The sequence below is a fragment of the Carcharhinus amblyrhynchos genome, chromosome 2, assembly GCF_965287045.1.
Source record: "Carcharhinus amblyrhynchos chromosome 2, sCarAmb.v2.hapA, whole genome shotgun sequence".
Classification (NCBI taxonomy): domain Eukaryota; kingdom Metazoa; phylum Chordata; class Chondrichthyes; order Carcharhiniformes; family Carcharhinidae; genus Carcharhinus; species Carcharhinus amblyrhynchos.
In genome coordinates this window covers 119,160,056-119,187,739 of record NC_137325.1, presented here as the reverse complement: position 1 = coordinate 119,187,739, position 27,684 = coordinate 119,160,056, and the positions used below count along the sequence as shown (strand labels likewise).

Genomic DNA, 27,684 nt, shown 5'->3' with positions numbered 1-27,684 from the left:
TTTATCTCCAATCTAGGGAAAAGCCTGCCACTGTTGACTCTATCTATACCCTTCATTATTTTGTACACCTCTATCAGATCCCCCCTTAATCTCCGTCTGTCTAAGGAAAAGAGCCCCAGTTTTCCCAATCTTTCCGCATAACCCAGTCCTTCCATACCAGGCAGCATCCTGGTAAACCTCCTCTGCACTCTCTCCAGGGTCTCCATGTCCTTCCGGTAGTAAGGTGACCAGAACTGGACGCAATACTCCAAATGCGGCCCAACCAATGTTCTGTACAAGTGAAGCATTAGACGACAGCTCTTATACTCTATACCTTTTCCTATAAAGGCTAGCATTCCATAAGCTTTCTTTACAACCTTCTCCACCTGTGTTGACACCTTCAGAGACTTGTGCACTTGCACTCCCAGGTCCCTCTGTATTTCTATACTCTTAATCGGTCTACCTTTTATCATGTAACTCCTCCCTGCATTATTCCTTCCAAAATGCATCACCTTGCATTTGTCAGGATTAAATTCTATCTGCCATCTATCTGCCCAGTATACCAACCTATCTATATCCTGCTGTGTCACCTGACAATCTTCCTCAGTATCCGCCAATCCTGCCATCTTGGTGTCATCTGCAAACTTGCTGATCACACCACGTACGCCCTCTTCCAAGTTGTTTATATATATTACAAAGAGGAGAGGTCCCAGTACTGAGCCCTGCGGCACACCACTGGTGACTGACCTCCAGCCAGAAAAGGACCCTTCCACTACTACTCTCTGTCTCCTGTTGCCCAGCCAGTTTTCAATCCATCTAGCTACTTGTCCTCGTATCCCATGTGCCTCAACTTTTTCTACCAGCCTACCGTGAGGGACTTTGTCAAACGCCTTACTGAAATCCATATAGATGACATCAATGGCTCGCCCATCGTCAACCATTTTTGTCACCTCCTCAAAAAATTCTACCAGATTCGTAAGGCAAGACCTCCCCTGAACAAAGCCATGTTGCGTATCCGTAATCAGATCGCAATGCTCCAAATGCTTATACATCCTATCCCTAAGAATTTTTTCCAACAATTTTCCGACCACTGATGTCAAACTCACTGGTCTGTAATTACCAGGGTTATCCCTACTGCCCTTTTTAAACAGCGGTATCACATTAGCTACCCTCCAGTCCTCTGGGACCTCACCTGTGTCCAAAGAAGAGACAAAGATTTGCATCAGAGGCCCAGCAATTTCATCTTTCACCTCCCTAAGCAGCCTGGGATAAATACCATCAGGCCCCGGAGCTTTATCCATTTTTATGATACCTAAAAACCCTAACACTTCCTCCCTCGTAATGGATATTTCCCTCAAATGATCTACAGCTCCCTCCAAGTCATTACACGACACCAAACCCCTCTCCTTCGTGAATACCGACGCAAAGTATTCATTCAGGATCTCCCCCATTCCCTCAGACTTGATGCATAGCTCCCCTCCTTTGCCCCTAAGAGGACCAATTTTCCCTCTAACCACTCTCTTGTTCCTAATATAAGAGTAAAATGCCTTTGGATTATCCTTAATCCTATCAGCCAAAGCCATTTCATGCCCCCTTTTCGCCCTTCTAACTCCCCTTTTTAGCTCCCTCCTACTCCCTCTATATTCCTCCAGCGCACTCTCCGTTCCCAGTTGTTTCGACCTTATATATGCCTCCCTCTTCTTCCTGACCAAGTCCTCAATATCTCCTGTGATCCATGGCTCTCTAATCCTGCCTTTCCCATCCTTCCTCTTTGCCGGCACATGCCTTTCCTGCAACATTATCAGTTTGCCCTTGAAAGCCTCCCACTTGCCAACTGTGGACTTGCCCGCTAACAGCCCCTCCCAATCAGTATCCTTCAGCTCCTTCCTAATCTGGCTATAGCTCTCCTCCCCCCAGATCAGTACCCTCCCCTTCGGACGGCACTCATCCCTTTCCATTTTTATCCTAAAGTAGACGGACTTGTGGTCACTGTTAGCCACATGTTCGCCTACCTCAACCTCAACCACCTGCCCCGGCTCATTACCCAACACTAGATCCAGTATAGCCCCCTCCCTAGTCGGGCTAGTTACGTACTGCTCCAAGGACCCTTCCAACACACATTTTACAAATTCCTCCCCATCCGAACCCCCAGCTCTAGGCACCTTCCAATCCACTCCAGGAAGATTAAAGTCACCCACTACAACCACCCTATTCTTTCTGCACCTATCTAAAATGTCTCTACAAATACCTTCCTCCACTGCCCTCGGGCTGTTGGGTGGCCTATAGTATACCCCTAGCATCGTAATCTCTCCCTTTTTATTCCTCAACTCCACCCACAGCGACTCAATCCCCAACTCCTCCATATTATCCTCCCTCTGCACTGCTGTGATGTGCTCCTTAACTAACAACGCCACCCCACCACCTCTCTTCAACCCTCCTCTGTCACACCTAAAACACTTATACCCAGTCCTGTCCTTCCCTTAACCACGTCTCCGTTACTGCCACCACATCTAAATTCCTCACGAACATCAAGGCCCTAAGCTCATCCGTTTTACCCATTACACTCCTCGCATTAAAACAGACGCAATCCAACCCTCCAGGCCCACTCGGATCCTCCTTTCCCCTAATATTATTCCTTTCACCCAAACCTACCCTGTCACCCAACTCACTCCCGACCCCAGTGTCTAATGAGCTAGTCTCATCCCCACCCCCCCTCCCTATTAGTTTAAACCCTGCCGAAACACTCCAGCTAACCTCCCTGCTAAGACATTTGTCCCCCTCCCATTCAAATGCTCCCCATCCCTCCTGTACAGGTGCCCTTCTCTCACAAATACTTCCCAGTGATCGACAAAAGTAAAGCCCTCTGCCTTGCACCAATCCCTCAGCCACACATTCAGCTGCATGATCTCGTCATTCCTAGCCCTGCTGGTACTAGGCAGCAGCCCAGAGAATGCCACCCTGGAGGCCCTGCTCTTCAGCTTGGCCCCCAACTCCCTAAATTGCCTGTGTACATCTGCCCTACTCTGCCTTCCTATGTCCCTCTCACCTATGTGTATTATTATTTCTGCTTGGATCCCCTTACCCTTCAAAATTCCCTCTATCCTCTCCGATACATCCTGTACCCCTGCTCCAGGGAGGCAGACCACCATCCTGGAGTCACGCTTTTGCCCACAGAACTGCCTATCAATTCCTTTAACCCTCCCATCCCCCACCACCGTCTCATTGCCAGCCCCCTTCCTTCCCTCTGAGTCATTCTGGCCCTCCTGTCTTTCCTTTTGTACCCCTGTCGATGCCTTTTGGGGGGCCACTGGGGTGGTCTTTGGTCCAGGACTATTCTTATTCCTATTCTTCTTCCTCCTCCTCCTAACAGTTACCCACCCATCCTGTCCCCCAGGGCCCTGGGACCTCCACCTGTTCATGGTTCATAGCCATTATCTCCTTGTTCTCCCTAACCAGAAACGCATCCTCTAAACGCAGCTCCAGTTGCCTAACCCGGGCCCTCAAACGCTACAGCTCTAAACACTTGACGCAGATGTGGGCCTTTGGGAGATGTGATGCCTCCAAGATCTCCCACATGTGGCACCTGACACAGCTAAAACGCCTCCCCATAGCCCCTGCCATGTCCTGACCTCCCTTGGAATTATATATTCCGAAATGCCACACAGGAAAGATGGGACCCACAACTCACCTTGTCTAAGCCCTGCTCTCGCCTAAGCCCAGCGAGCCAAAGCCCTTATAACTCTCACTCAGCTCCCACTCACTCCACTGCCCGCTCCCGACGCTGCCCGCTGTCTATTACTGCCTTCTTTTTATATCCCCCGCTCTCCCTTCCCAACTATCCCCTCGCCTAACTTCCACTTCGGAATTAAACAACACTCACAGAAAACCCCACGAACCGGAAATGAAGTCAAAAGCTTTTAAAGTAAATCCAACACTCACCACAGCCACGAGGAACACTGCTCCAGAGAACAATGAGGTGGATCCACGGGTGAGTAGCAGATTTATATCCCCGGCTCTCCCTTCCTGACTATCCCCTCGCCTAACTTCCGCTTCAGAATTAAACAGTACTCACAGAAAACCCCGCGAACCGGAACACTGCTCCGGAGAACAATGAATTTACAGAATACTTTTTAAGTAGTTCAGTGCGAACTCCAAATATGAAACATCTTTCTGGACTGCATTTCTTTGCAAGCAGTGTGGACACTATGGGCCTGATTTTACCATTTTCATTCTAAGTGCTGAATCTGGGCGTAATTCAGATCCGATTTGGGAATCAGTTTTCAGGCATCCCTGTACATACTTAGGCTGAAAAAAAAATCACGGGTCCAATTCGCGCTGTGGGTGGGGCTTAGCAAGCCCGAAATGATCGGATCTCTGAACTGTGCATTCGCAGTTCGAAAAAATTTGAAAAAGCGCGTCAGTGTTAGATTGCTTCCGGGCTGCAGAAAGCAGAGAAAGTGGCCTGGGAGCGATAGCTCCCACAGACATCAATGTCCCCCTTATCCACACCCTTCCTTGCTACCCAGTCTGATTGCGACTGCCTGCATCCTCCCCCCTGACTAATTGCCCACAGAGTGGCAGCAGTCCCCATTACACTGCCCATCCCCCCCAACCATCCTCCTCCCACCAGAGATCCATCTGCACCCCTCCACCAGTGAATGATTGGACCTCCCCTCCGCAACCAGAGATACATCTTACCCTCTACCTCCCCCGCCTCCTCTTCCCTCCCCACCAGAGAATGATCGGCTCTCCTGCCTCCACCTCTGACAACGATTGGCCCTCCCCACGTCCCCACCACCAGACAATGAATGGCCCTCCCCGCACCCACCCCCATCAGACAATGAATGGCCCTCCCCGCGCCCCCACCACCAGACAATGAATGGCCCTCCCTGCACCCACCCCTGTCAGACAACGATCGGCTCCCACTGCGCCCCCCCCCCCCCCCCCCACCCCCTACCCTCCCACCAGAGATACATCTGACGCATCTCCCCCCCAGCCACTGATCTGAGTCAGAGAGCCAGTGGAAGCTCTGAACTCACTCTTCAGCAGCTGGAGGGCCCGATTCAGACTTTTATTCAGCAGCTTCATTTTGGCGCAGTTCTAGATCGGTGAACGCGGTGGTAAAGGGGGAATTGCTGATAAAGTTGGGGTGGGGGGGTGGGCAGTTCATTAATTCAATTGGAATACATGTAAGTACATTTAAATCGCCGTTGTGCCCATTTCAGGTGTGAAGTGGATTGTTGCCATTCCTGGGTTTTGCTAAAGTGGCCATCTGTGCAGACACAGGCGTGGATGGCGTTAATGGCCTCACACCCAACTTTACCACATTTTCGTGCCCGTTTTCAGGCACAATGCAATGGTAAAATAGGGCCCTATGGGAGGGAGTTTCTCCTTGTGCCTGCTCCAAGACCAGAAATTCCTGCCAAAGTTTAATGGGCCTTTAAATGGTCCATCCAATTTTCCATTCCACCTGTGATGATTCCCACTGTGGATGGGACCTGAAGCTTTCCGTCTATATGTCCAGTTCTCCGTATAATAAACTATCTGCTGTTTTACGGCTCCATCCTTTCAATTCTGACTCTATTAAACAAACATAGGTAACCCTCTGAACTGCCATTTTATTTTAGGTGTTCTGGTAGTATGTAAAGTCCAGTATTTTAGTTATATTACCTCACAACAATTATCTCCCCAGATCTAAACATTGCCTCCAAGATAGTAACGTGAATCATGAACTAGGTACTTGTTACACATACGAGACTATTTCAAGGTGTATTCATACAGAAGCTGCTATGGTTACTGGTCTGCAGTTTCCAGGTTGGTCACTTTTGCGTTCTTGTGAATCTCTATCTAGTGAATCTAATTCTTTACCAGAGAGGGCTATAGAGGCTGGCTTAAGTCTATTCAAGGCTGAAACAGATCTTTCATCCAAGGTTATGAGGATAAGGTGGGAAAGTGGAGTTGAGAATTATCAGATCAGTCATGATTTCATTGAATGGTGAAGCAGACTTGATGGGCTGAATGGCCTACTTCTATGGCTGATACCTCATGGTCTTATTTATAGAGATCTAAAATATCCAGGGTTTGATGGGAGGATATAGGAGATTGTTTTAAATAAGGTTTATTAGCATTGGGACGTCCCTGGTAGTGTAAAAGGATGTGGTATGATACTAATGTTTTTCTCTTTTAATTGACAGGTTTTAAGTCGGTCCGCCTTGTTGTCCAATGAGGGGCCTACACACAATGGGTCGTACTTGGGCTGCTCTTGAATGTTCGAGAGTAGCCTAGTGCTTCATGTCGTTAGTGTGTGCTTAAACTGGACCAGATACTGGGCAAGACGACAGCTCAGTGACTATCACTGTTTGCTGTGCAGACACATGGATTTGGGCCGGTGTCTGTGGGAGTTTGCGCATTCTCCCCGTGCTTGCGTGGGTTTTCTCTGGGTGCTCCGGTTTCCTCCCACACCCCAAAGATGTGCTGTTAGGCTGATTGAAAGTAATAAATTGTCCCTAAGTTAGTTTCCCTCAATGTGGATGGCCATAAAAACAATAGGTAGGGGTCATGGGTGGAGGGGGGGACTGGTAATGTTAAAATGGCGGCACGGGCTCGTTGGGCCAAAGGGCCTGTTTCCCGGGCTGTTTTTGTTCTTTGTTCTTTGCTAATTTCACTCCTTATCTCCTTCAATTCTTACCTGTTTAGGCCACCTGGAGCCATAATTTCTTACTCCTTATTCCCTTGGGAATAAACACATTCTTACTTTTATTAAAGCAAAATACAGTGGATGCTGAAAATCTGAAATAAAACCAGGAAATACTTACACGCTTCCATTCTGCTTTGTCAAAGTGCTCTGTTTTACTCTCTGCTGCAGTAGTGGAAGGTATTTTAATTTTTGTTTACAGAAAATGTTCGGATATGTTGTTAAGAGAGAACAGCAGGGTGCTGATTAATGAAGATCTGAATGTCTGTTATGTTGTGTTGGCATTGATTTTGTAACAGCAAATGTTTTTCTATAACAAAGCTGCTTCTGCAAACACCGGGAATGTGTTTGTTTGCCACTTAGTTCATATTGGAGAATACTTGAGAGAGCTGAGATGGAGATGATTTTTCTTAATTCAAGACTACCCATTTGACGTAAAGTTTTTCCATTCTTGCCAACTGGCAAGCCAAATAATTACAATGAAATACATTTTAAAAAATATTTCTAGCACTCAAGGTGCAGAGGGGATAAGGGGTAGCGAGCATTGGGAATGACCAATATTCAAGGATTCAAAGGTAAATAATCTAACATCCTTCCCTTCCACTCGTAGACTTCTACCCAAGAGATTCATCTTCTGCAGAAAACCTAAGGACACTGTTATGATCCCAGCTGATGTTATGGCTGGGAAAGTCAGATTCCAGGGTGAAATCCAGCTTGATAGATCCTAACTATTTAGGTACCTGGATGAACAGAGTCACAGGACTGCCGACGAACAGTTAACAAAAGAATAAAGCATTTATTAAATAAATAAAGGCTAGCTATAATACACTACTCCTTCATCCCCCAGCTATACCTTTACAGATATATACCAATTTGTAAGGATAGCACCAGCTATAACATTTATTTTATGCTCTAATGTGATCAGTAAGTGCACAGTCCGTATAATCAATTGGTAAAATCAGGTCAGATATTCCACACTGAAACCAAGTGCCAAATGCCACCCAATACAATTTCCATGGATTTCCTAATTCCCCTCAGATGCTTGTTACACTGTAAACCAACTGGTCTCACTGGAGCATTGTCTCCCACATGAGGGTTTCCAATCTCCACCCTCAAAGAACACAATTTAGAATCTTCTCCGAAATGTTTTTTCTCAGATGTCTTCATCAAGGATCCCCTCCCAGGATTTCAATCTTTCTTTACAGTATTCTTTTGCTCTGGATCTCCATGTTCAGTCAGTTAACTACATACTCTGTCAGGTACCCAGCCATACCGACACAACTGCTTCACAGGCCATGTTAAGGTGCCACAACCCTTTTGATCACTTTGGGTAGCTGGCTTCTCACAAGTTGATGTTTGCAGGTCTGCACTTTGCAGCCCTATCTTTAACTTAGAGACTCACTGCTCTGAACTTGGCTGAACAGAACCCTTTTCCAGATTCCTATGATTTTACAGTCTTCCAGGAACTCTTTTCTGTCCCTGCTCTCGAGGTCATTTCTTCTTTAGTTCCTGGAACTTGCTGTCTGTCCTTCTGTATTGTCGTGCCTGTACCAAATGCCTGTGGAATGTTCCTTGTCTCTGGGTTACAGATTTAAAGTGATTTACAAAAAAAGCAGCTGTGATATGAGAACAAACTTTTTCACACAATGACTGGTTCAGGTCTGAAATGCACTGCCTGGAAATGTGGTGGAGGTAGGTTCAATCAAGGCATTCAAGAGAGCATTAGATGATAATTTGAATAGAAACAATGTGCAGAGAAAAGACAAGCACAATGGCACTAAGTCATGGTGCTCATTTGGCGAACCAGTGCAGACACCATGGACCAAGTGCTCTCCTGCGCTGTAACAATCCTGTAATTTTGAGACCTGATTCCAAATTGACTCAAGTGCTCTTGCTGCCTCAGTGTCAGTCTCTGGTTGCTAAGTAACAACCTAGCTTTTTTTAAACCCTGTGTTTGCTTTAACATTGTAAAACTCTCATTACAATGCAGACATCTAAACCAACTCACAGATGTGCAGGCACCTTTTTTTTAAATATTGTTACCCTTTCTTATCACAAAACTAGAAAAACACAAATTACACTTAAAGTTATACATTATTCTAGTACCCACAAAACAAATATAAATTACCTAAAACTGTCCTATTTCCTAACAGCAAGTAGTCTGATTTGAAAGATATTTTAGAGTACTCCAGCAATCTCATTTTCCACTATTCAATCTGGGCCAGCTGGTTACCACATTTTCCCTCCCAATCCAGCACAGGAAGTAGCCTCCCCCTTTGGAAGATGTGATTGACTCAGTGTATATTTATAATCTGTGAATCATTCCCCAGCTATGAATACAACTCCGCTGGTGGAACTTAAATACCATCATCCGACTTCACCTCTGTCCCAGGTTGTAACCCTCATTCATGCCTTTGTAACCTCCAAACCTGACCAATCCAATGCGTTCCTGGCTGCTCTCCCATATTCCGCTCTCCGTTAACTTGAGATCATCTGAAACTCTGCTGCTCATGTCTTAATACGGAGCATCTCCCTTTCACTTATCACCTCTGTGCTAGCTGACCAACATTAGATCCTGGCAAGCAGCACCTTGATTTTAATATGTTTTTCTTGTTTTCAAATTCCTCCGTGGTCTTGCCCCTCCCGTCTCTGTAATCTCCTCCAGCCCCACAAACCTTCACTGCTTATGTTGGTGATTGAGGCTGAAATGCTTAACTCATTTAAAAGGTAACTGGATCTGCATTCAAAGGGCTAGAACCTGCAAGGATATGTGCAGACTAGGTGTGGAAAGTGGGATTGAACCGAATGGCTGACTTTTTTTCTGTTTTGGCCAGCATAGACATCATAGAAACCCTACAGTGCAGGAGGCCATTCGGCCCATTGAGTCTGCACCAACAACAATCCTACCTATGCCCTATCCCTGTTACCTACGCTTCCCAGGACACTAAGTTTTATTAGTATCACACATAGGGTTACATTAACGCTGAAGTTACTTTGACATTCCCCCAGTCACCACACTCCGGTGCCTGTTTGGAGTCAACGCACCCAACCAGCATGGCGTTCAGACTGTGGGAGGAAACCGGAGCACCCGGAGGAAACCCAAGCAGACACGGGGACAACATGCAGCCTCCACACAGTGACCCAAGCAGGCCATTGAACCCAAGTCCCTGGCACTGTGAAGCAGCAGTGTTAACAACTGCGCCACTGTGCTGCCCCGCTGAGGGGAAATTTAGCATGGCCAATGAACCTAACCCGCACATCTTTGGACTGTGGGGAGAAAACTGGAGCACCTCGAGGAAACCCACACAGTCATGGGGAGAATGTGCAAATTCCATACAGACAGTGGCCCAAGCCCGGAGTCGAACCTGGGTCCCTAGTGCTGTAAAGCAGCAGTGCTAACTACTGTGCTACCATGAATAGCTGGTTGGTCTCTTTCTGCACTGTAACCTTTCTATGGTTCTAGATTCTAGTGCTCATTTAATTTCACCTTCTTGAGCATCTCTATCATTGATGACTGACTGTGCCTTCAGTTGCTTTGGCGGAAAGTCTGAAATAGCCTCCTTGAACCTTGCTGCCTCTTGACCTTCGCAGCTCCTTCTGTAAAACTTTGACCAAGCTTTTAATCGCTTGACCCAATATCTCCTTATTTGGGTTGAAGTCATTTTGTTTTATACTGTTAAAGGTGCCATATAAACAAACTATTGTTCTTGCTGTTGCAATCCTTGGAGTAGCACAAGTGGGATAATGGATTTCAGACTGTAGCGATTTTTGGAGGCTGAACATTATCCTGGACAATTGTCGGTAGATTGGGACTTTTCTTATGTCAAATGTCAATATCTTGTGCTTCACTGGCTGTAACAATGTTCATTGGCCAAGAATCCGGCTCACATGATGCCTATTCAAGAAACTAAAAGCTTCTATGATCCCTAAAATGATAAGCAGAAGGTGCACAAATACATCTGACTGGAGTATATCACTTAGCATGTTAGATAAATACAGTGGAAAAAGCCATTAGACTCTTTGAATATGTAAATAAGAGGCCCAATTTTTTTTATTCTTTATTGGGATGGGGGCAGTGATGCCAGCATTTATTGCCCATCTCTAATAGCCCCTCAACTTTCTTAAGTCATTTTAAGAGTCAATCACATTGCTGTGTATCTGGAATCATATATAAGCTGTATAGGGTACTATTTCCTTCCTAAAAGGACATTGGTGAACCAGATTGGTTTTTAGGACATTCAACAATGGTTTCATAATCCAGATTTTTTTTAATTGAATTCAAATTTCACCATCTGCCACAGTGGGATGTAAACCCAGGCCCTAGAACATTACCCAGGGTCTCTGGATTACCAGTCCAGTACACTGGGTTACTAGTTCCACTATGTCACTTGTCTCTTCCCCATGCTGGAGGTCCCCTCTGTTTGTCTGTCCTGAGATGCACAACTGTTGCTATGAAAATGAGATCCTAATGTGCAACTTCCCTCAGATCTTAATATTTGCGTGCAGGGTGAGGGCCAGAAATGTCAGCGACTGAGTTTTGTATGTTTTGTTGCAAATGGGTGAATGGATACTGAAGACACAGAGAGGAAAAAAGTTCATTATGTAAACGTCCAAAGGATGCAAAAAAAATGGCTCAGGAAAAAAAAGAATATTATATAAGAGAGAACTGGAAAATGAATAAGGATAAATAAGACAACAAAAGAAAATTCGGACTTTTTAACTTGTTTTAATAGTCTATTTAATAATATTTTTAAATCAGTGTTCCTGGCATTTGTACAGATAGTCCTAACAGATTCTTCAGCATAGTCAACTGACTGTTAACAAAAGCAGAAAATGCTGGAAAATCTCAGCAGGTCTGACAGCATCTGTGGAAAGAGAATAGCACCAATGTTTCAAATCTGGATGACCCTTCGTCAGCGCTAAGAGCAAAATGGCTGCCTCAGTAAATACATTAAATCTCTGTTAGCAACGTTTAAGAGTGCTAATATAATTCAAGTTCCAAGAATTATTAATAGCTAAGGTGGACGGTGGGAGATGCCAGTGGGATGCCAGAGCTCCAGGAAAGTCAGGGGACATAGGTGAGTGTAGTGGCCATCTCTAAAGAGAAGGTTCTGGGGAAACTAAAAGGTCTGAAGGTGGATAAATCACCTGGACTGGTTGGACTATACCCCAGATTTCCAAAAGGGATAGCTGAGGAAGTTGTGGAGGCATTGGTGGTGATCTTTCAGGAATCATTGGAGGCAGGGAGGGTTCCAGAGGACTGGAAAGTAGTTAATGTAACACCACTGTTTAAGAAAGGAAGGAAGCAGCAAATGGGAAATTATAGGCCAGTTAGCTTGACTTCTGTCATTGGCAAGATTTTAGAGTCCAATATTAAAGATGAGATTGCACAGTACTTGGAAATGCATAAGGAAAGACTGTAGAAAAAGAGATAATCAGCCATGGGCGTCTAAGGAAATAAAGGAGGGTATCAAATTGAAAGAAAATGCATACAAAGTGGCAAAGATTAGTGGGAAACTAGAGGATTGGGAAATCTTTAAAGGTCAACAGAAAATCACGAGAAAAGCTTTAAAGAAAAGATGGATTATGAGGGCAAACTAGCTCAGAATATAAAAACAGATAGCAAAAGTTTCTACAAATATATAAAATGAAAAAGAATGGCTAAAGTAAACATTCATCCTTTTGAGGATGAGAAGGGAGATGTAATAACTGGAAATGAGAAAATGACTGAGGCATTGAACAGGTATTGCGTGTCGGTCTTCACAATGGAAGACGCAAATAACGGACCAAAAATTGATGACAGGAAGGCTACGGCAGTTGAGGACCTAGAAACTGTTATCATGAAAGAGGTAGTGTTGCGCAAGCTAACTGGGTTAAAGGTAGACAAGTAGACAAAAGGTGGGTAACTATAGGCTGGTTTGCTTAACTTCTGTAGTAGGGAAAAAGCGTGAATCTATCATTAAGGAAGAAATAGTGACACATCTGGATATAAATTGTCCCATTGTAAGACACAGCATAGGTTCATGAAGGGCAGGTCATGTCTGACTAATTTGGTGGAATTCTTTGAGAATATTACATGTGCAGTGGGTGGTTATCTGGATTTTCACAAGACATTTGACAAAGTGCTGCACCAAAGATTGCTACATAAGATAAAGGTGCACAGTGTTACAAGTAATGTATGAGCACGAATAGAGGATTGGTTAACTAACAGAAAGCAAAGAGTGGGGGTAAATGGGTGATTTTCTGGTTGGCAATCAGTGACAAGTGGTGTACCACGGGAATCAGTGTTGGGACCGCAATTGTTTATGATTTACATAGATGATTTGGAGTTGGGAACCAAGTGTAGTGTGTCAAAATTCGCAGATGACATTAAGATGAGTGGCAGAGCAAAGTGTGAAGTGGCTGCTGAAAGTCTGCAAAGGGATACAGATAGTCTAAGTGAGTGGACGAGGGTCTGGCAGATGGAGTACAGTGTTGGTAAATGTGAGTTCATTCATTTTGGTAGGAATAACAGCAAAATGACTTATTTAAATGGTAAAAAAATTGCAGCATGCTGCTGTGCAGAGGGACTTTGGTGTCCTTGTGCAGGAATCTCAAGACGTTCTTGATTAATAAAGGGATCAGGGTTATGGGGAAAAGGCAGGAGAATGGGGATGAGAAAAATATCCATCATGATTGAATGGTTGAATGACCCAATGGGCCGAGTGGCCTAATTCTGCTCCTATGTCTTATGATCTAGAAGAGGACTTTGTGGAGGAAGGTAGGGCAGGAGAGCTACAGGACAATGGATATGAACAGAGGAAATCAAGAACTAAACTTTAAACAAATAAGTTATTGTCTGCTTAACAGTCATTGACTGCCACCTCATGGGTAGAAAACCAACCCTTTTAAAGAGAGAAGTGGATCAAGTTCTCATTCAGCAAATATAGTTTTTTTAAAGTTCTTTCATGAGATATGGACTTCACTGGCTAGGCCAGCATTTATTGGCCCATTCCTAATTGCCCTCGAGAAGGTGGTAGTGATTCACCTTGAACTACTGCAGTCCTGGTGGTAAAAGTACACTAACAGTGCTTTAAGGAGAGAATTTGGAATTTTGACCCAGTGACAGTGAAGGAACGGCAATATAGTTTCAAGTCAGGATGGGTGTGGGGCTTGGAGGGAAGCTTGCATATAATGGCATTCTCATGCAGCCGCCCTTCTCGGTCAAGCTGATAGATGTTGCAAGTTTGGAAGGTACCATGGCAAGTTGCTGCAGTGCATCTTGTAGATGGTACATTGGTATCCCATGCACCAATGTGGTGGATGGGGTGCCAATCAAGTGGGCTGCTTTGCTCTAGCTGGTGTCAAGCTGGAGCTACACTCATCCAGTTAAACTCCTGACTTGTGCCTTGTGGATAGTCAAGAAGAGAGTTACTTAAATGGTTTAGTTAAGTCATAATGACAGTAAGGAAAGGTAAAACTTGTGTCACATTTTTGTGCCTTCCATTCTAAGACCTTGGACACTGGAAAATCTTAACTTGTGAAACTGGCTACACAATCATCATTTTCAAGCTCTTTTTTTGTAAAGAACTGGGAACATGTTCTAGACAGTGATAATCATTTTTATTGTTAAATATTTTTGGTATCAATCACAGGCTAGCTGGGATAATGCATTCAATTCAGGACACCACACTTTAGGTAGGATGTCAAAAATTATTGGGGAAAGTGCAAGGATAAGGGACTTCAGATACCTGGAGACTAGGGAAGAGGGGCTTGCTCTCCTTAGAGCAGAGAAAATTAGAGGGTGATTTAATAGAGTTGTTTAAATTCATGAAGAATTTTGACAGAGTAAAAGAGGGGAAATGTTGCCACCAGTTGGAGGATCAGTGACCAGAGGGCACAGGTTTAAGAGCAAAAGAACCAGAGATTTTTTTTTCTTTTACACAGTGAATTATGATCTATGATGCTTTTCCTGAAAGTGTGGTGGTAACAGATTCAATTAAAACTTTCAAAAGGGAACTGGATAATGAACAAGGGAGTCAAACTTGGGATAGTTCCTTCGAAGAACCAGGAAAGGCACAATGGGGTGAATAAGAACATAAAAAGGGGACTTAGTGGTAGGGGATGGGGAAATGGCTAAGGTCTTGAATAGCTTTTTTGTTTCTGTCTTCACGGAGGAGGATGTGAATAATTTGCCGGGTGTTAGAGATGGAAAGGTGGTAGGACTGGAGGGTCTTAATGACATTACTGTTACTAGAGAGGCAGTGCTCGACAGACTGGAGGGGCTGATTGTGGACAAGTCACCAGGACTGGATGGAATGCATCCGAGGGTTCTGAAAGAAATGGCGGAGGTGATAGTGGATGCCTTGGTGGTTATTTTCCAGACATCGCTGGATTCTGGGGAAGTGCCGGAAGATTGGAAAACGGCTAGTGTTACGCCGTTGTTTAAGAAGGGTGCCAGGCAAAAGGCAGGGAATTATAGGCCGGTTAGTATAACGTCCGTTGTAGGTAAAATGTTAGAATCCGTCATCAAGGAGGAAATAGCGAGGCATCTTGAGGGGAATTGCTTGATAGAGCAGATGCAGCACGGTTTCGTTAAAGGGAAGTCATGTCTGACAAATTTACTGGAGTTCTATGAGGATGTGTCTAGGGCGGTGGATAGAGGAGAGCCGGTGGATGTGGTCTTTCTTGATTTTCAGAAGGCGTTTGACAAGGTACCTCACAAGAGGTTATTGCAGAAGGCCAGGGGACATGGAGTTGGGGGTAGGGTGTTAGTGTGGATAGAGAATTGGTTGTCAAATAGGAGGCAGAGAGTGGGGGTCAATGGGTGCTATTCAGATTGGTGGATGGTGACTAGTGGAGTGCCCCAGGGGTCAGTGCTGGGGCCTCAGCTATTTACCATTTATATAGATGATCTGGAAGAGGGAACCGAGTGTAGGGTGTCGAAATTTGCTGATGACACCAAGATTGGTGGAACGGCAAATTGTGCGGAGGGTGTGGAGAGTCTACAGAAGGATCTAGATAGGCTGGGCAAATGGACCAGGAACTGGCAAATAGAATTTAATGTTGGCAAGTGTGAGGTGGTCCACTTTGGTAGGAATAATGGTAGGAAGGATTATTACTTACATGGAGAAAAACTGCAGCAGGCGACGGTGCAGAGGGACCTCGGGGTCCTTGTGCATGAGTCGCAAAAGCCCAGCTTGCAGGTGCAGCAGGTGGTCAGGAAGGCTAATGGGATGCTGGCCTTCATAGCGAGGGGGATTGAATATAAAAGTAGGGAGGTCTTGCTGCAACTGTATAGGGCATTGGTGAGGCCGCAGCTGGAGTACTGTGTGCAGTTTTGGGCGCCGTACTTACACAAGGATATTTTGGCCTTGGAGGGAGTGCAGAGGAGGTTTACTAGGCTGATGCCGGAGTTGAGGGGGTTGAGCTATGAGGAGAGGCTGAATAAACTAGGCTTGTACTCATTAGAGTTTAGAAGAATGAGGGGAGATCTCATTGAGATGTATAAGATGATGAATGGGATGGATAGGATAGAGGTGGAGAGACTCTTCCCGCTCAGAAAGGACAGTAGGACTAGGGGGCATAGCCTCAAGATAAAGGGGGGCCGGTTTAGAACGGAGTTGAGGAGGAACTTCTTCACTCAAAGGGTGGTGAATCTCTGGAATTCTCTGCCTGTTGAAGTGGTGGAGGCTACCTCGTTAAATATTTTTAAGACATGGGTTGATGGGTTTTTGATAAGAGAGGGGATTAAGGGTTATGGGGAGAGGGCGGGAATGTGGAACTGAGCCACGACAGATCAGCCATGATCTTATTGAATGGCGGGGCAGGCTTGGAGGGCTAGATGGCCTACTCCTGCTCCTATTTCTTATGTTCTTAAAAGCTAGAATTTGAAATAGGCACTTCAGTCCCTTGAGCCTGCTCCGCCATTCAATACGATCATGGTTGATCTCATCTCGGCCTCATCCCCACCTCCCTGCCCACTCTCCCGTAACCCTTCATCCCGCTACTGATTAAAAACCTATCCACCGCCTCCTTAAATTTATCTAGAGTTCCAGTGTTCCCCGATTTCTGGAGTAGATTTCAGATTCCTAACCCTTTGAGTGAAGTAATTCCTCCCCATTTCTGTTTTACATCTGCCTGCTACCCTTTAAGAATGACTATCTTCTGTGTTGCTTGAATGTATGATTAATTTCTGCAGGAGGTCATGGTGAATTATCCATTTTGTTTTTGGCAGCAGAGTCTTCAGCCAGCTCAGCCTGCCAGTCAGAGAGTTGCAAAGACACTCTGCTCTCATTCAAAAGCCTTCTCAAAATCTACTACAATCACCCCTGTGGTCATGTTCCTGGTTCAGCTGCCATCGTTTGATGTCAATTTCTGCCTTTGTGAAAAGGCACTTTGTAAATTGCAAGTCGCTGCTGAACGAAATCAAGTGACTCCACATTGGGAGTTTTAATGTACTGCTCATGGTAGCAGCGCTTTAATCATGGTCAGCTGTCTCCAGTTAGTTACGGCTTTCAGCTGTTTGAAGGGCTTCAGTGAACAAGGCCGGATTCACACAAGCCCAGTTTTCAGCACTTGTAAACTGCCCAGAGAAACATAGCCAGAAAGTACAAATCAATTTGTCAACTTTTATTTTTCTAAATTGTATCACAAGAATCAAGTTTGTTAGGCTGATGAGTATTAGAAACCGAGATCCTCAAACCTCTATTATAACAAGTTTAACTGAATGAGGCCATTTCTTCTAAACACCTGCTTCCATCAAAAGTCAAACATCTGTTCTGTAGTATAAACTGTACACAAAAGCAAGGCACTATACATTTCGTAGAATCCGTAAAAAGTTACTCAATTTGCGCAGCCTTTTCATTATTTCCTGCCATAAATACATTTTGTTCACGATAGCATCGAAAAGTACAAGACAGAACATTTTAATGCCTGAACTTGATAGCATGATTATCAGAATGCAAAAAAGGTATTTGTGGCATGATCTCAGTACAAGCAGTTTTTTGTTCAACTAGATATCATATTTTCTGGTTAACGCAAGAAAGGTCGCAAGTGAATATATGTCATTAACAATTAAATATTTAGTCATTAAACTGTAGTCACTTTTCATATTGTATTATATAAATATAAACTCTTCATGATCTTCTATCTGCTACACACAAAATAACACTTTACAAAATAAATTGCCTTCGAGATACATAGGCAGGATAAGTCCGAGTAGCATCTGTTGCCCAGAAGTGCATTGAGGTCAAATGCATACAACGGCACTGTCTTATTATGTCAACACTGTTAAAATCCATAGAGTTCCCTTCAACATGCACACATTGACAAGATTCCCCCAAAAAGGCATTGCTGCCTTGAATGTGCAATCGATCTCCATACTGTGCTCTTTGCCCAGATCACAGTCCATGATTGATCCTTGGATGTCACGATGATCTTCGGTGAAAGCTCTGTTACTAAGCATGTGTTTTTTAAAAAAAACTATGCACTTTACTATAAACTACTCAGAAAAGTCCTTTTGCTTTTTTCAGTTTAACTTGCTTCCAGGAGGGCAGCATACTGAACTCTTCTCTTGTCATTTCTAGTGCTTCCTGAAAAAGAACACATCATTTTATTAAACTTGATTCACTTAGTAGTGCAGCTGTAGAGGGGGCAGAAAGTACTTTGGTGTGAGACGGCTAAGGGACTAGAAACACTTTTAAAAAATGGACAGGGTACATAAGAACATAAGAAATAGGAGCAGGAGTAGGCCAACTAGCCCTTCGAGCCTGCCCTGCCATTCAATAAGATCATGGCTGATCTGTCGTGGCTCAGTTCCACATTCCCGCCCTCTCCCCATAACCCTTAATCCTCTCGCTTATCAAAAACCCATCAACCCGCGTCTTAAAAATATTTAGCGAGGCAGCCTCCACCACTTCAACGGGCAGAGAATTCCAGAGATTCACCACCCTTTGAGTGAAGAAGTTCCTCCTCAACTCCGTTCTAAACCGTCCCCCCTTTATCTTGAGGCTGTGTCCCCTAGTCCTACTGTCCTTTCTGAGCGGGAAGAGTCTCTCCACCTCTATCCTATCCATCCCATTCATCATCTTATACGTCTCAATGAGATCTCCCCTCATTCTTCTAAAATTGTACTGAAGGATAGAAATGAAGACCTTGAGGCAGCAAGCAGAACAAATTAGATCACAAAAGTGAATGTAATTTCTTCCAGATGACATGGGAAGAGAGACCCATCAAATCATCACAGAAATGAGGGGAGACAAAAGACCAGTTAACTTCATGCTACCTCAGCAGATGACTAAAAATAACTTTGGATTAAAGTTTGATAAACAGGTACCCATTAATCCTCACTGACCATTATTAACTGCCTGCAGCAGGACTATAACACTAGTGATTCTACTCTCCAGAATTAAACAAAAATACTATTACAAAAAGAATTTGTAAACATTTTCAACGTAGATAAGCAATTGCTACCTAACCAAGATCACCAAGTTTCCAAGAAGGCTGAATACCACAAATTGCAATTTTATATTCCTCCTCACTTTCAGCTAAATATTAACAGCAGAGACAAAGGGCTTACCTAAATGGGCAAATGTGTGCTGGAACTTGTTACAGTCAAAAATATATATATAAAAAAGTAAATATTATGCTGGTTAAAAAATTGCCTCAAAAGCTTTACAACTAAACAATTAGCACAATTAATCTCTCCATCTTTACTCAGAGGGTAGTGAGGGAGTGGAATGCCCTGCCTGCAGCAGTTGTGGACTGGCCAACTTTAAGGGCGTTCAAATGGTCAGTGGATAGGCATATGGATAATGTTGGAATAGTTTGGTTCCACTGGTTGGCGCAACATCAAGGGCCGAAGGGCCTGTACTGCGCTGTAATGTTCTATGTTCTATTCTTCCCACAAAATTCATCTCCAAACTCCATGATCTGGGCCTTGGCATCTCCCTCTGTGACTAGATCCTGAACTTCCTAACTCACAGGTCACAATCAGTAAGGTAACAATACCTCCTCCAAGATCATCCTCAACACCAGTGCCCTGCAATATTATGTCCTCAGCCCTTTACTATACTCCTTATACACCTACGACTGTGTGGCCAAATTCCCCTCCAGTTCAATTTTCAAGTTTGCCAAAGACACCACCATAGTGGGTTGGATCTCAAACAATGATGAGACAGAGTACAGGTGTGAGGTAGAGAATCTGCTGAACTGGTGCGGCAACAATAATTTCTTCCTTAATGTCAACAAAATGAAGGAGATTGTCATTGACTTCAGGAAGCATAAAGGAGAACATGCCCCTGTCTACATCAACAGGGATGAAGTAGAAAGGGTTGAGAGCTTCAAGTGTTTAGGTGTCCAGATCACCACAACCTGTCCTGGTCTTCCCATGCCAATACTGTCGTTAAGAAAGCCCACCAACACCTCTAATTTCTCAGAAGACTAAGGATATTTGGCATGTCAGCTATGATCTCACCAACTTTTACAGATGCACCATAGAAAGCATTCTTTCTGGTTGTATCACAATTTGGTATGGCTCCTGCTCTGCCCAAGACCACAAGGAGCTACATGAATGTAGCCCAATCCATCACGCAAACCAGCCTCCCATCCATTGACTCTGTCTACACTTCCCGCTGCCTCGACAAAGCAGCCAGCATAATTAAGGACCCCATGCACCCTGGACATTCTCTTTTCCACCTTCTTCCTTCAGGAAAAAGATGCAGAAGTCTGAGGTCACGTACCAATCGACTGAAGAAATGCTTCCCCCTTGCTGCCGTCAGACCTTTGACTGGACTTACCTTGAATTAAGTTGATCTTTTTCTACACCCTACCTATGAGTGTAACACTGAATTCTGCTTGTTTCTTTCTCTATGAATGGTATGCTTTGTCTGTATATCATGCAAGAAACAATACTTTTCACTATATGTTAATATATGTGACAATAATAAATATAAAAAAAATCAAAATCACCCCAGAAAGCAGCTTCCTCAAGTCAGGATTCAAGATGAGTTTAGTATGGAATGTAACAAAACTCGAGGAAAGATCACTGACCTGAAATGTTAACTTTGTTTCATTGATGCTGCCAGACCTGCTGAGTATTTTTAGTTATTTTCTGATTTTATTAACAAAACTAAACTTATTTTGGACTCTAACAGAGTTGATGCCGTTTGCTACAGGTATTCTCCACGGGCTCGCAAAAGGCAAGTTGACATTGTTACTTGCTTGACGCAACCGTTCAGATGAAATGGATTAACCAGCGCACACGAAACTTGTCGTTTAGAAAGCCTATTTTGGGTCAGTTACTTCCAGGAATCAGCTTGGCTTTTTAAAGGGTTGTGAGGATTTATAATCTAATTATAACCAGTATAAAAAAGGGACAAAATTACATTAGTACAAAATTAGAATTCACAAGGCGGCCATGCAATGGAAGGGTTACAACAAACAGATCACCTCAATCAACACGGGCTCTATATAAATGTACTGTTCTTTATATGGGGAGTTAATTAGCTCAGTTGGCTAGACGGCCGGTTTCTGATGCACAGCAACACCAACAGCATGAGTTCAATTCCTGTACTGTCTGAGGTTATACACGAAGGGCCTGCCCTCTCAATCTTGCCCCTCACCCTTAGAATGTCCACTATAACTCTCACCAACTTTTACAGATGCATCATAGAAAGCATTCTTTCTGGTTGTATCACAGCTTGATATGGCTTCTGCTCTGTCTAGGATCACAAAAAAACTACAAGGATTGTGAATGAAGGCCAGTTCATCATGCAAACCAGCCTTCCATCCATTGACACTGTCTACACTTCCTGCTACCTCAGAAAAGCAACCAAATAACAATACAGCACAGGAACAGGCCCTTCGGCCCTCCAAGCCTGTGCTGCTCAAGCCCAACTAGACCATTCATTTGTATCCCTCTATTCCCAGTCTGTTCATGTGGCTATCTAGATAAGTCCAAAATGATCCCAGTGTGTCTGCCTCAACCACCTTGCTTGGCAGTGCTTTCCAGGCCCCCACCACCCTCTGTGTAAAATACATCCCCCTGACATCTATATTGAACCTTGCCCCCCTTACCAGCATAAACAAGGACCCCCACGCACCCTGGACATTCCCTCTTCCACCTCCTTCTGTCAGGAAAATTATACAAAAGTCTAAGGACACATACCAACTGACTCAAGAACAACTTCTTCCCTGCTGCTGCTGCCACCATCAGACTTTTGAATGGACCTACCTCGCATTAAACTGATCTTTCTCTATACCCGAGGTATGACTGTAATACTACATTCTGCACCCGCTCCTTTCCTTCTCAATATATGATATGCTTTGTCTGTATAGTGTGAAAGGAACAATACTTTTCATTGTATACTAATATATGTGACAATAGTAAATCAAATCACCTGAGGAGTGATAATTCTCCATCAATTAACCCCCCACTTTTAGGGGAGAGCAGCCTATGGTCATCTGGGATTAATACTTTATATTAAAGTAGGAGGAACATTTTTTTGGAGAAGATTGCACGCATTAGGTGAGGAGGACTGGAATATATCCTCACTTTATCAGTTTAAGCACCAAAGGTTTTCCATACAAGACAGAACATAGTAAAATATATACTGACTCTTGTGTCTACTCTCCCCCTAACTTTAGATGAGCAAGAGGAAAATTGCTAAATTAATCCAAATCCTGCACAATCTTGTGTATGGAACTGAAATCTGTACGACCTGGTTTAAAACTTCCAAACTTCTTTTGTAACTCTCCAACAAGGAGAGAGGAAGGGTTGCCTTGTTACCTTGCTGCTGCCGACTATACAGTTTATAGCTTTCCCACCATAGTCTGAATCTTGCAATTCACCTTGCCCACTGCCATCTGCCCTGCTCCAGCAGCATCGACAAAATACCTCCCAATGTCTACTGCTTTGCATTATCGAAGCTTCACTATTGAATCAAGTCAAGTGGCCTGGAGTCAATATGAAACATTGTTGGAATTGTTGCTATTTAAGGAAAGAGGTGTTTGTTGCTAGCATTCCCTGGAACACAGTTTCTGCTGATGATTTGACCATGCACACGTCACAGGAAATTGTTCATCTCCCCTGGGCTATAAATTGCCTCCATCGTCCAAAACAAACATAATGAACTAAAGTACTGGAGCATAACATCTGTATAGGCTGATTACTAACAGGTCTAACTGCCTGGAGTCCAAGTATAAAATAAAGTGACGACAATTTATGTCTAATCCCATTAAAAATGAGAGGTTTCCAATATCAGGTATTCTAAATGCACCATCTCCAATTCAACATTAAGAATTAAAACTTCATAACCAATTTATTGGAAGTTTAAAAGTACATTATCTATTTCTATTCACTATCTCATTGGCTGGTGCTAGGTTTTTATTCATGTCATCACAGGGCTACAAAGTATTAGGAAGGTAGATTATGGTTAGCACTGCTGCCTCTCAGTACCAGGTACCTGGGGTTCGATTCCAGCCTTGGGTCACTATCTGTGCGGAGTCTCTATGCTCTCCCCATGGCTGCATGGGTTTCCTCTGGGTGTTCCAGTTTCCTCCCATAGTACAAAGATGTGTAGGTTAGGTGGATTGGCCATGCTAAATTGCCCCTTGATAACCTGGGATTTGTAGGTTAGGGGCATTAGTGGGGTTATGGAGATGGGCTGAGTCGGATGCTCTGTAGTAGAGTTAATGCAGACCCGATGGGCCAAGTGGCCTCCTTCTGTACAGCAGGGATTCTACGATTGCTGGGCCGGAATTGCTCGGAGTGTCGAAAGATACACTGGATTGGGTTGCTGGTCAATTTGGTCTGGATGGTGGATGGGTAGCGTGTGAGACAAAGCCATCAATAGTATACTTTTTAAAAACCTTTCAAAATCATAAGGGGTCTGGACACTGTAGATGGGGAAATACTGTTCCTAATGGTGAACAGCTCGAGAATCAGACGGCACAGATTTGACAAAAGAAACAATGGAGAGAGGAGGCGAAAACTGTTCATGGTTAGGATCTGGTTATCGCTGAATTATAGAATCACTTAATACTATAGTGCAGAAGAGGCCCTTCAGCCCATTGAGTCTGCACCAACGCATGAAAGGCCCTAACCCACCTACTTAATCTGCCTGAAGGCATAACGGAGGCAGATTGAATCGAGGCATCCAAGAAGGAATTGGATCATTATCAGAAAATAATGTACAAGACAATGGAACAGAACCCAGCACAAACAATGGGCCGAATGTCCTCCTTCCGTGCTGCAACAATTCTGTGATTCAAGTAATAAAGCAACTTTGTTGTCTTTTGTTTACATTAAAAGTTATAAGGGTGTGGGGCCCCAACCAACTGCAAGTAAAAGTAGACTTGTAATTTGGCATTACAATCCAAGTGTTTCTGGTTTTTTTTGTCTTTTTGTTCAGTAGCATTAAGTACAAGCTTTATTCGTAAGGAGGGAGGATGTAGGTTACACACATGCATATACACAGCACCACATGTACAGAGCTTTGATTTAGTTTTATCTGTCTTTTAGCTGTTTGTTCTATTGTTATTTATCAAACAGGCAGGTAGGCAACCTGTTCCCATGAACCTGCTAATGCCTCCTGTAATCAAGTCAAGGAGTCTATTGGTGCAACTTTCATTTCAAGCCAAGTGGCTTGGTCAAGACCAAAAACTTTCCTAAGGGTTAAAGATTGAGGGGGAGATGATGCTTGGTGGTAATCACATTGGAATAGCAATCTAGAGGCCCAGGCAAATGGTCTGGGGACATGAGTCCAAATCCCATCACTACAGTTGGTGAAATTAACAAATTGATAAATCTGGAAAATAAAGTTAACCTCAGTAATGGTGATGATGAAACTAGCATTGATTGTCATTGAGTCCCATCTGGTCCACCAAGGTCCTTTAGCAAAGTAGACCTGTTGTCCTTGCCTGATCTGGTCTACATGTAACTCCAAACCCACAACAACGTGGTTGACTTTTAAATGGTCTAACAAGTCACTCAGTTCACGGGCAATTAGGGATGTGTGATTGCTTGCCTTGCAGATCAAGGCTCACATCCCATAAGAAGTCTCATTATACCAATTTGAAATCCAAGATGTTAACCTGTTGGACTTTAACCTGGTGTTGTGAGACTTCTTACTGTGCCCACCCCAGTCCAACACTGGCATCTCCACATCATCACATCCCATGAAAGAATGGAGGGGAAAAAAAATTGGCTCAATACAAACTTAATTAGGGATGGACAACAAAATGCTTACTTTTTCCAGCAACATTTGCATCCCTCAAAGGATAAAATGAAGGGGCATAATGTCAATAAGTCAAAATTTAATGCTGCCAACTATTGTACAAAGGTTCTCCATTTATACATATTACATAATTCTATATATGCAGCATTAATTGCACATTATCCAAAACAAACTGCTCAACTGATTACTAACAGAATAGATAAATAGGTTTCATAGTCCTTCAGATACTTGTCACCGTGATAAGTGATCTGTAAACTAAATTCAGCCTCAAGGTTTTTCATTTGCCAAGTTCTTATGCACTTTTTCATTTTTATTTTTTTAATAGGCATTTTGTGCTGGAGATTGAACTATGCCATTGGTATTTAAATTTCCATGCAGCAAAGTTAAAGGCAATGTTAGCACTGCTGCCTTCTGGTGTCAGGGACCCAGGTTCGATTCCTGGTCTATGCGGAGTTTGCACGCTCTCCCATGTCTGCATGGGTTTTCTCCGGGTGTTCCGGTTTCCTCCACAGTCTGAAAAACGTGCTGGTTAGGTGCATCGGCCATGCTAAATTCTCCCTCAGTGTTCTCCCACACCCCAAAGATGTGCTGTTAGGCTGATTGGCAGTAATAAATTGTCCCTAAATCAGTTTCCCTCAATCTGGATGGCCATAAAGCATTAGACAAGGGTCGTGGGTGGAAAGGGGGACTGGTGGTGTTGAGATGGCGGCGCGGGCTCGTTGGGCCGAAGGGCCTGTTTCCTGGGCTGTTTTTGTTCTTTGTACTTGAACAGGTATCGGAGTGTGGTGACTAGGAGATTTTCACAGTAGCTTCATTGCAATGTTAATGTAAGCCTACTTGAGACACTAATAAAAATGATACGCTACTCCATAGAGGAACTTAAAAAAAACTTAATCTGTTGATACTGATCTCCCAAAAGTTGTCATTTTAAAAATGTAGGCATCCAAATCTGACATAGAACAACTTGAGCCTAAGCTCCCAGGTATCATTCTTCTCCTCTGCATGTGCCTTGGAGCAATAGGGCAATTGGACAGTTGGAAACAGTGCAGCAATTTCAGATTTCAGTCTTCAGGACAATCAACGAGATGAGATTTATTGGAAAGGCCCTCATTTTGGAAGCTTAATTTTATGTGCATTAGGCAACGTGAAAAGCAAAGTACATCACAGATCAGAGAATCATAAAATCCCTATAGTGAGAGGTCATTTGGCCCATCGAGTCTGCACTGACCCTCTGACAGAGTGTCTTACCCAGGCTCTCTCCTCATAAACCCTGAACATTTAGCACAGCCAATCCACCTAAGCTACACATCTTTGGAGTGTGGGAGGAAACCAGAACACCCAGGGGAAACCCACACATTCATGGGGAGAATGTGCAAACTCCACACACAGAATCACCCAAGGCTGGAATTGAACTCGGGTCTTTGGTGTTGAGAGGCAGCAGTGCAAACCACTGTGCCACTGTGGTGCCCATCATTTTAGAAAATTGTGCTCCCCCGTTTCACAATACTGTGTCTAAGTACAACTTCACACTTTTGTGAAATTGCACACCTAAATTCCAACTTCTGCTGACTGTAGGTTTAAGTGCATGTGAGAATATGTTGAATCTCTACATTTTTGAGCAGATAAATATTGAAAGCTGAAAATTAATTTGACTTCTAGGCAAAAGCTTAAAAACCATTTTACTAAAACCTCCTTCACTCCCAATAAATTCTTCTCCTCCTCCATGCTTTAAGGTGGTATTGGTGACCATGAACATCCAAGGTATTGGTCTATGATCATCCTAGGCGAAGTACGTCTGTGATTTGCTGTTGTCTTCTGACTGATCAGGAAACTTCCCTGCTCTATACTACCGGCCGTGGCACATTATCAACCACTCGATGGGCTGAAGGGCCTTTTCTGCCCTGTGATGTTATCAGCCCATCCAGCCCTAAAGTGGCGCTTGAACCTGGAGTTTTTGGTCCAGGGTAGGGATACTACCACTTTGCCACAAGACCTCCATCCAACAAGTGCCAAGGATATTAACTATTTTCAGACAAGTCCAGTAGTTAGCTATAGTTTGAAATGTTCTGACTGTTCACATTGTAATCATTTTCAATCCATTACTTAACTAAATTGGGGTGAAAAATATCCCTGAAACACTTCATTAAAAACCCAGTAACTTGCTCCTTTCAATAGGATATTTTGGCCTTTAGGAAATTAAAAGCATACTTTCCATTTCAGAATTGCTTGTGAAGTAGCCAGAAAGATTCCTCACATTACAATAATTGTAAATGACTCACTCCAGTTATAATATCAGTAGTGTCATCATGAAACTGGAGAAACATTTTTGAGCAATGCATCTATTTATAAACAAATACATTGCTGTGGAAGTTAAAATATGGGGTGGGATTCTATCGAAAAAATTCTAAGTGTCGAGTATGTGTTAAAACTGGACTATATCCCGCTGGTCTTTTCATCGGAATTTTCAAAATGAATTTCCCACATGCTGTGCACTGCAGAGTGCACTAGGGTGAATCTCATTAAAAAGCTGTAGGTGGGGCCTACTCCCACTGGAGAGGCCGGCAGCATAGTGCTAAGGGGCCACTACACGTGCATCAATCTGTCAGTGCGGAGATCAGCGCATGTGCAGTAGCACCACACTGCCAGCCTTCCAACCACTGGCCAGCCTTGTGACCCTGCATTGCTGGCTGTGTGATTCCCCCTAGCCCCTGATCGCTGACTTCCCAGACCAGGCCAGCCTTGACAGCCAGCCTTGACAACCCCCCCGCACTTCCCCCAACCATAATCTCCACC

General features: G+C 43.8%; 1 protein-coding gene across 10 annotated transcripts in view; it reads right to left on the bottom strand.

The window, feature by feature from the left end:
- Positions 1 to 17,269: 17,269 nt before the first annotated feature.
- Positions 17,270 to 27,684, bottom strand: part of svila (supervillin a) — a 236,612-nt gene continuing 226,197 nt past the window's right edge. For all 10 annotated transcript variants that reach the window (XM_080211847.1, XM_080211827.1, XM_080211867.1 and 7 more), the window contains one exon: positions 17,270 to 18,246. In XM_080211847.1, coding sequence (XP_080067973.1) covers positions 18,160 to 18,246 — 87 coding nt within the window. In that variant the 3' untranslated portion in view covers positions 17,270 to 18,159. The remainder of the gene's footprint in view (positions 18,247 to 27,684) is intronic.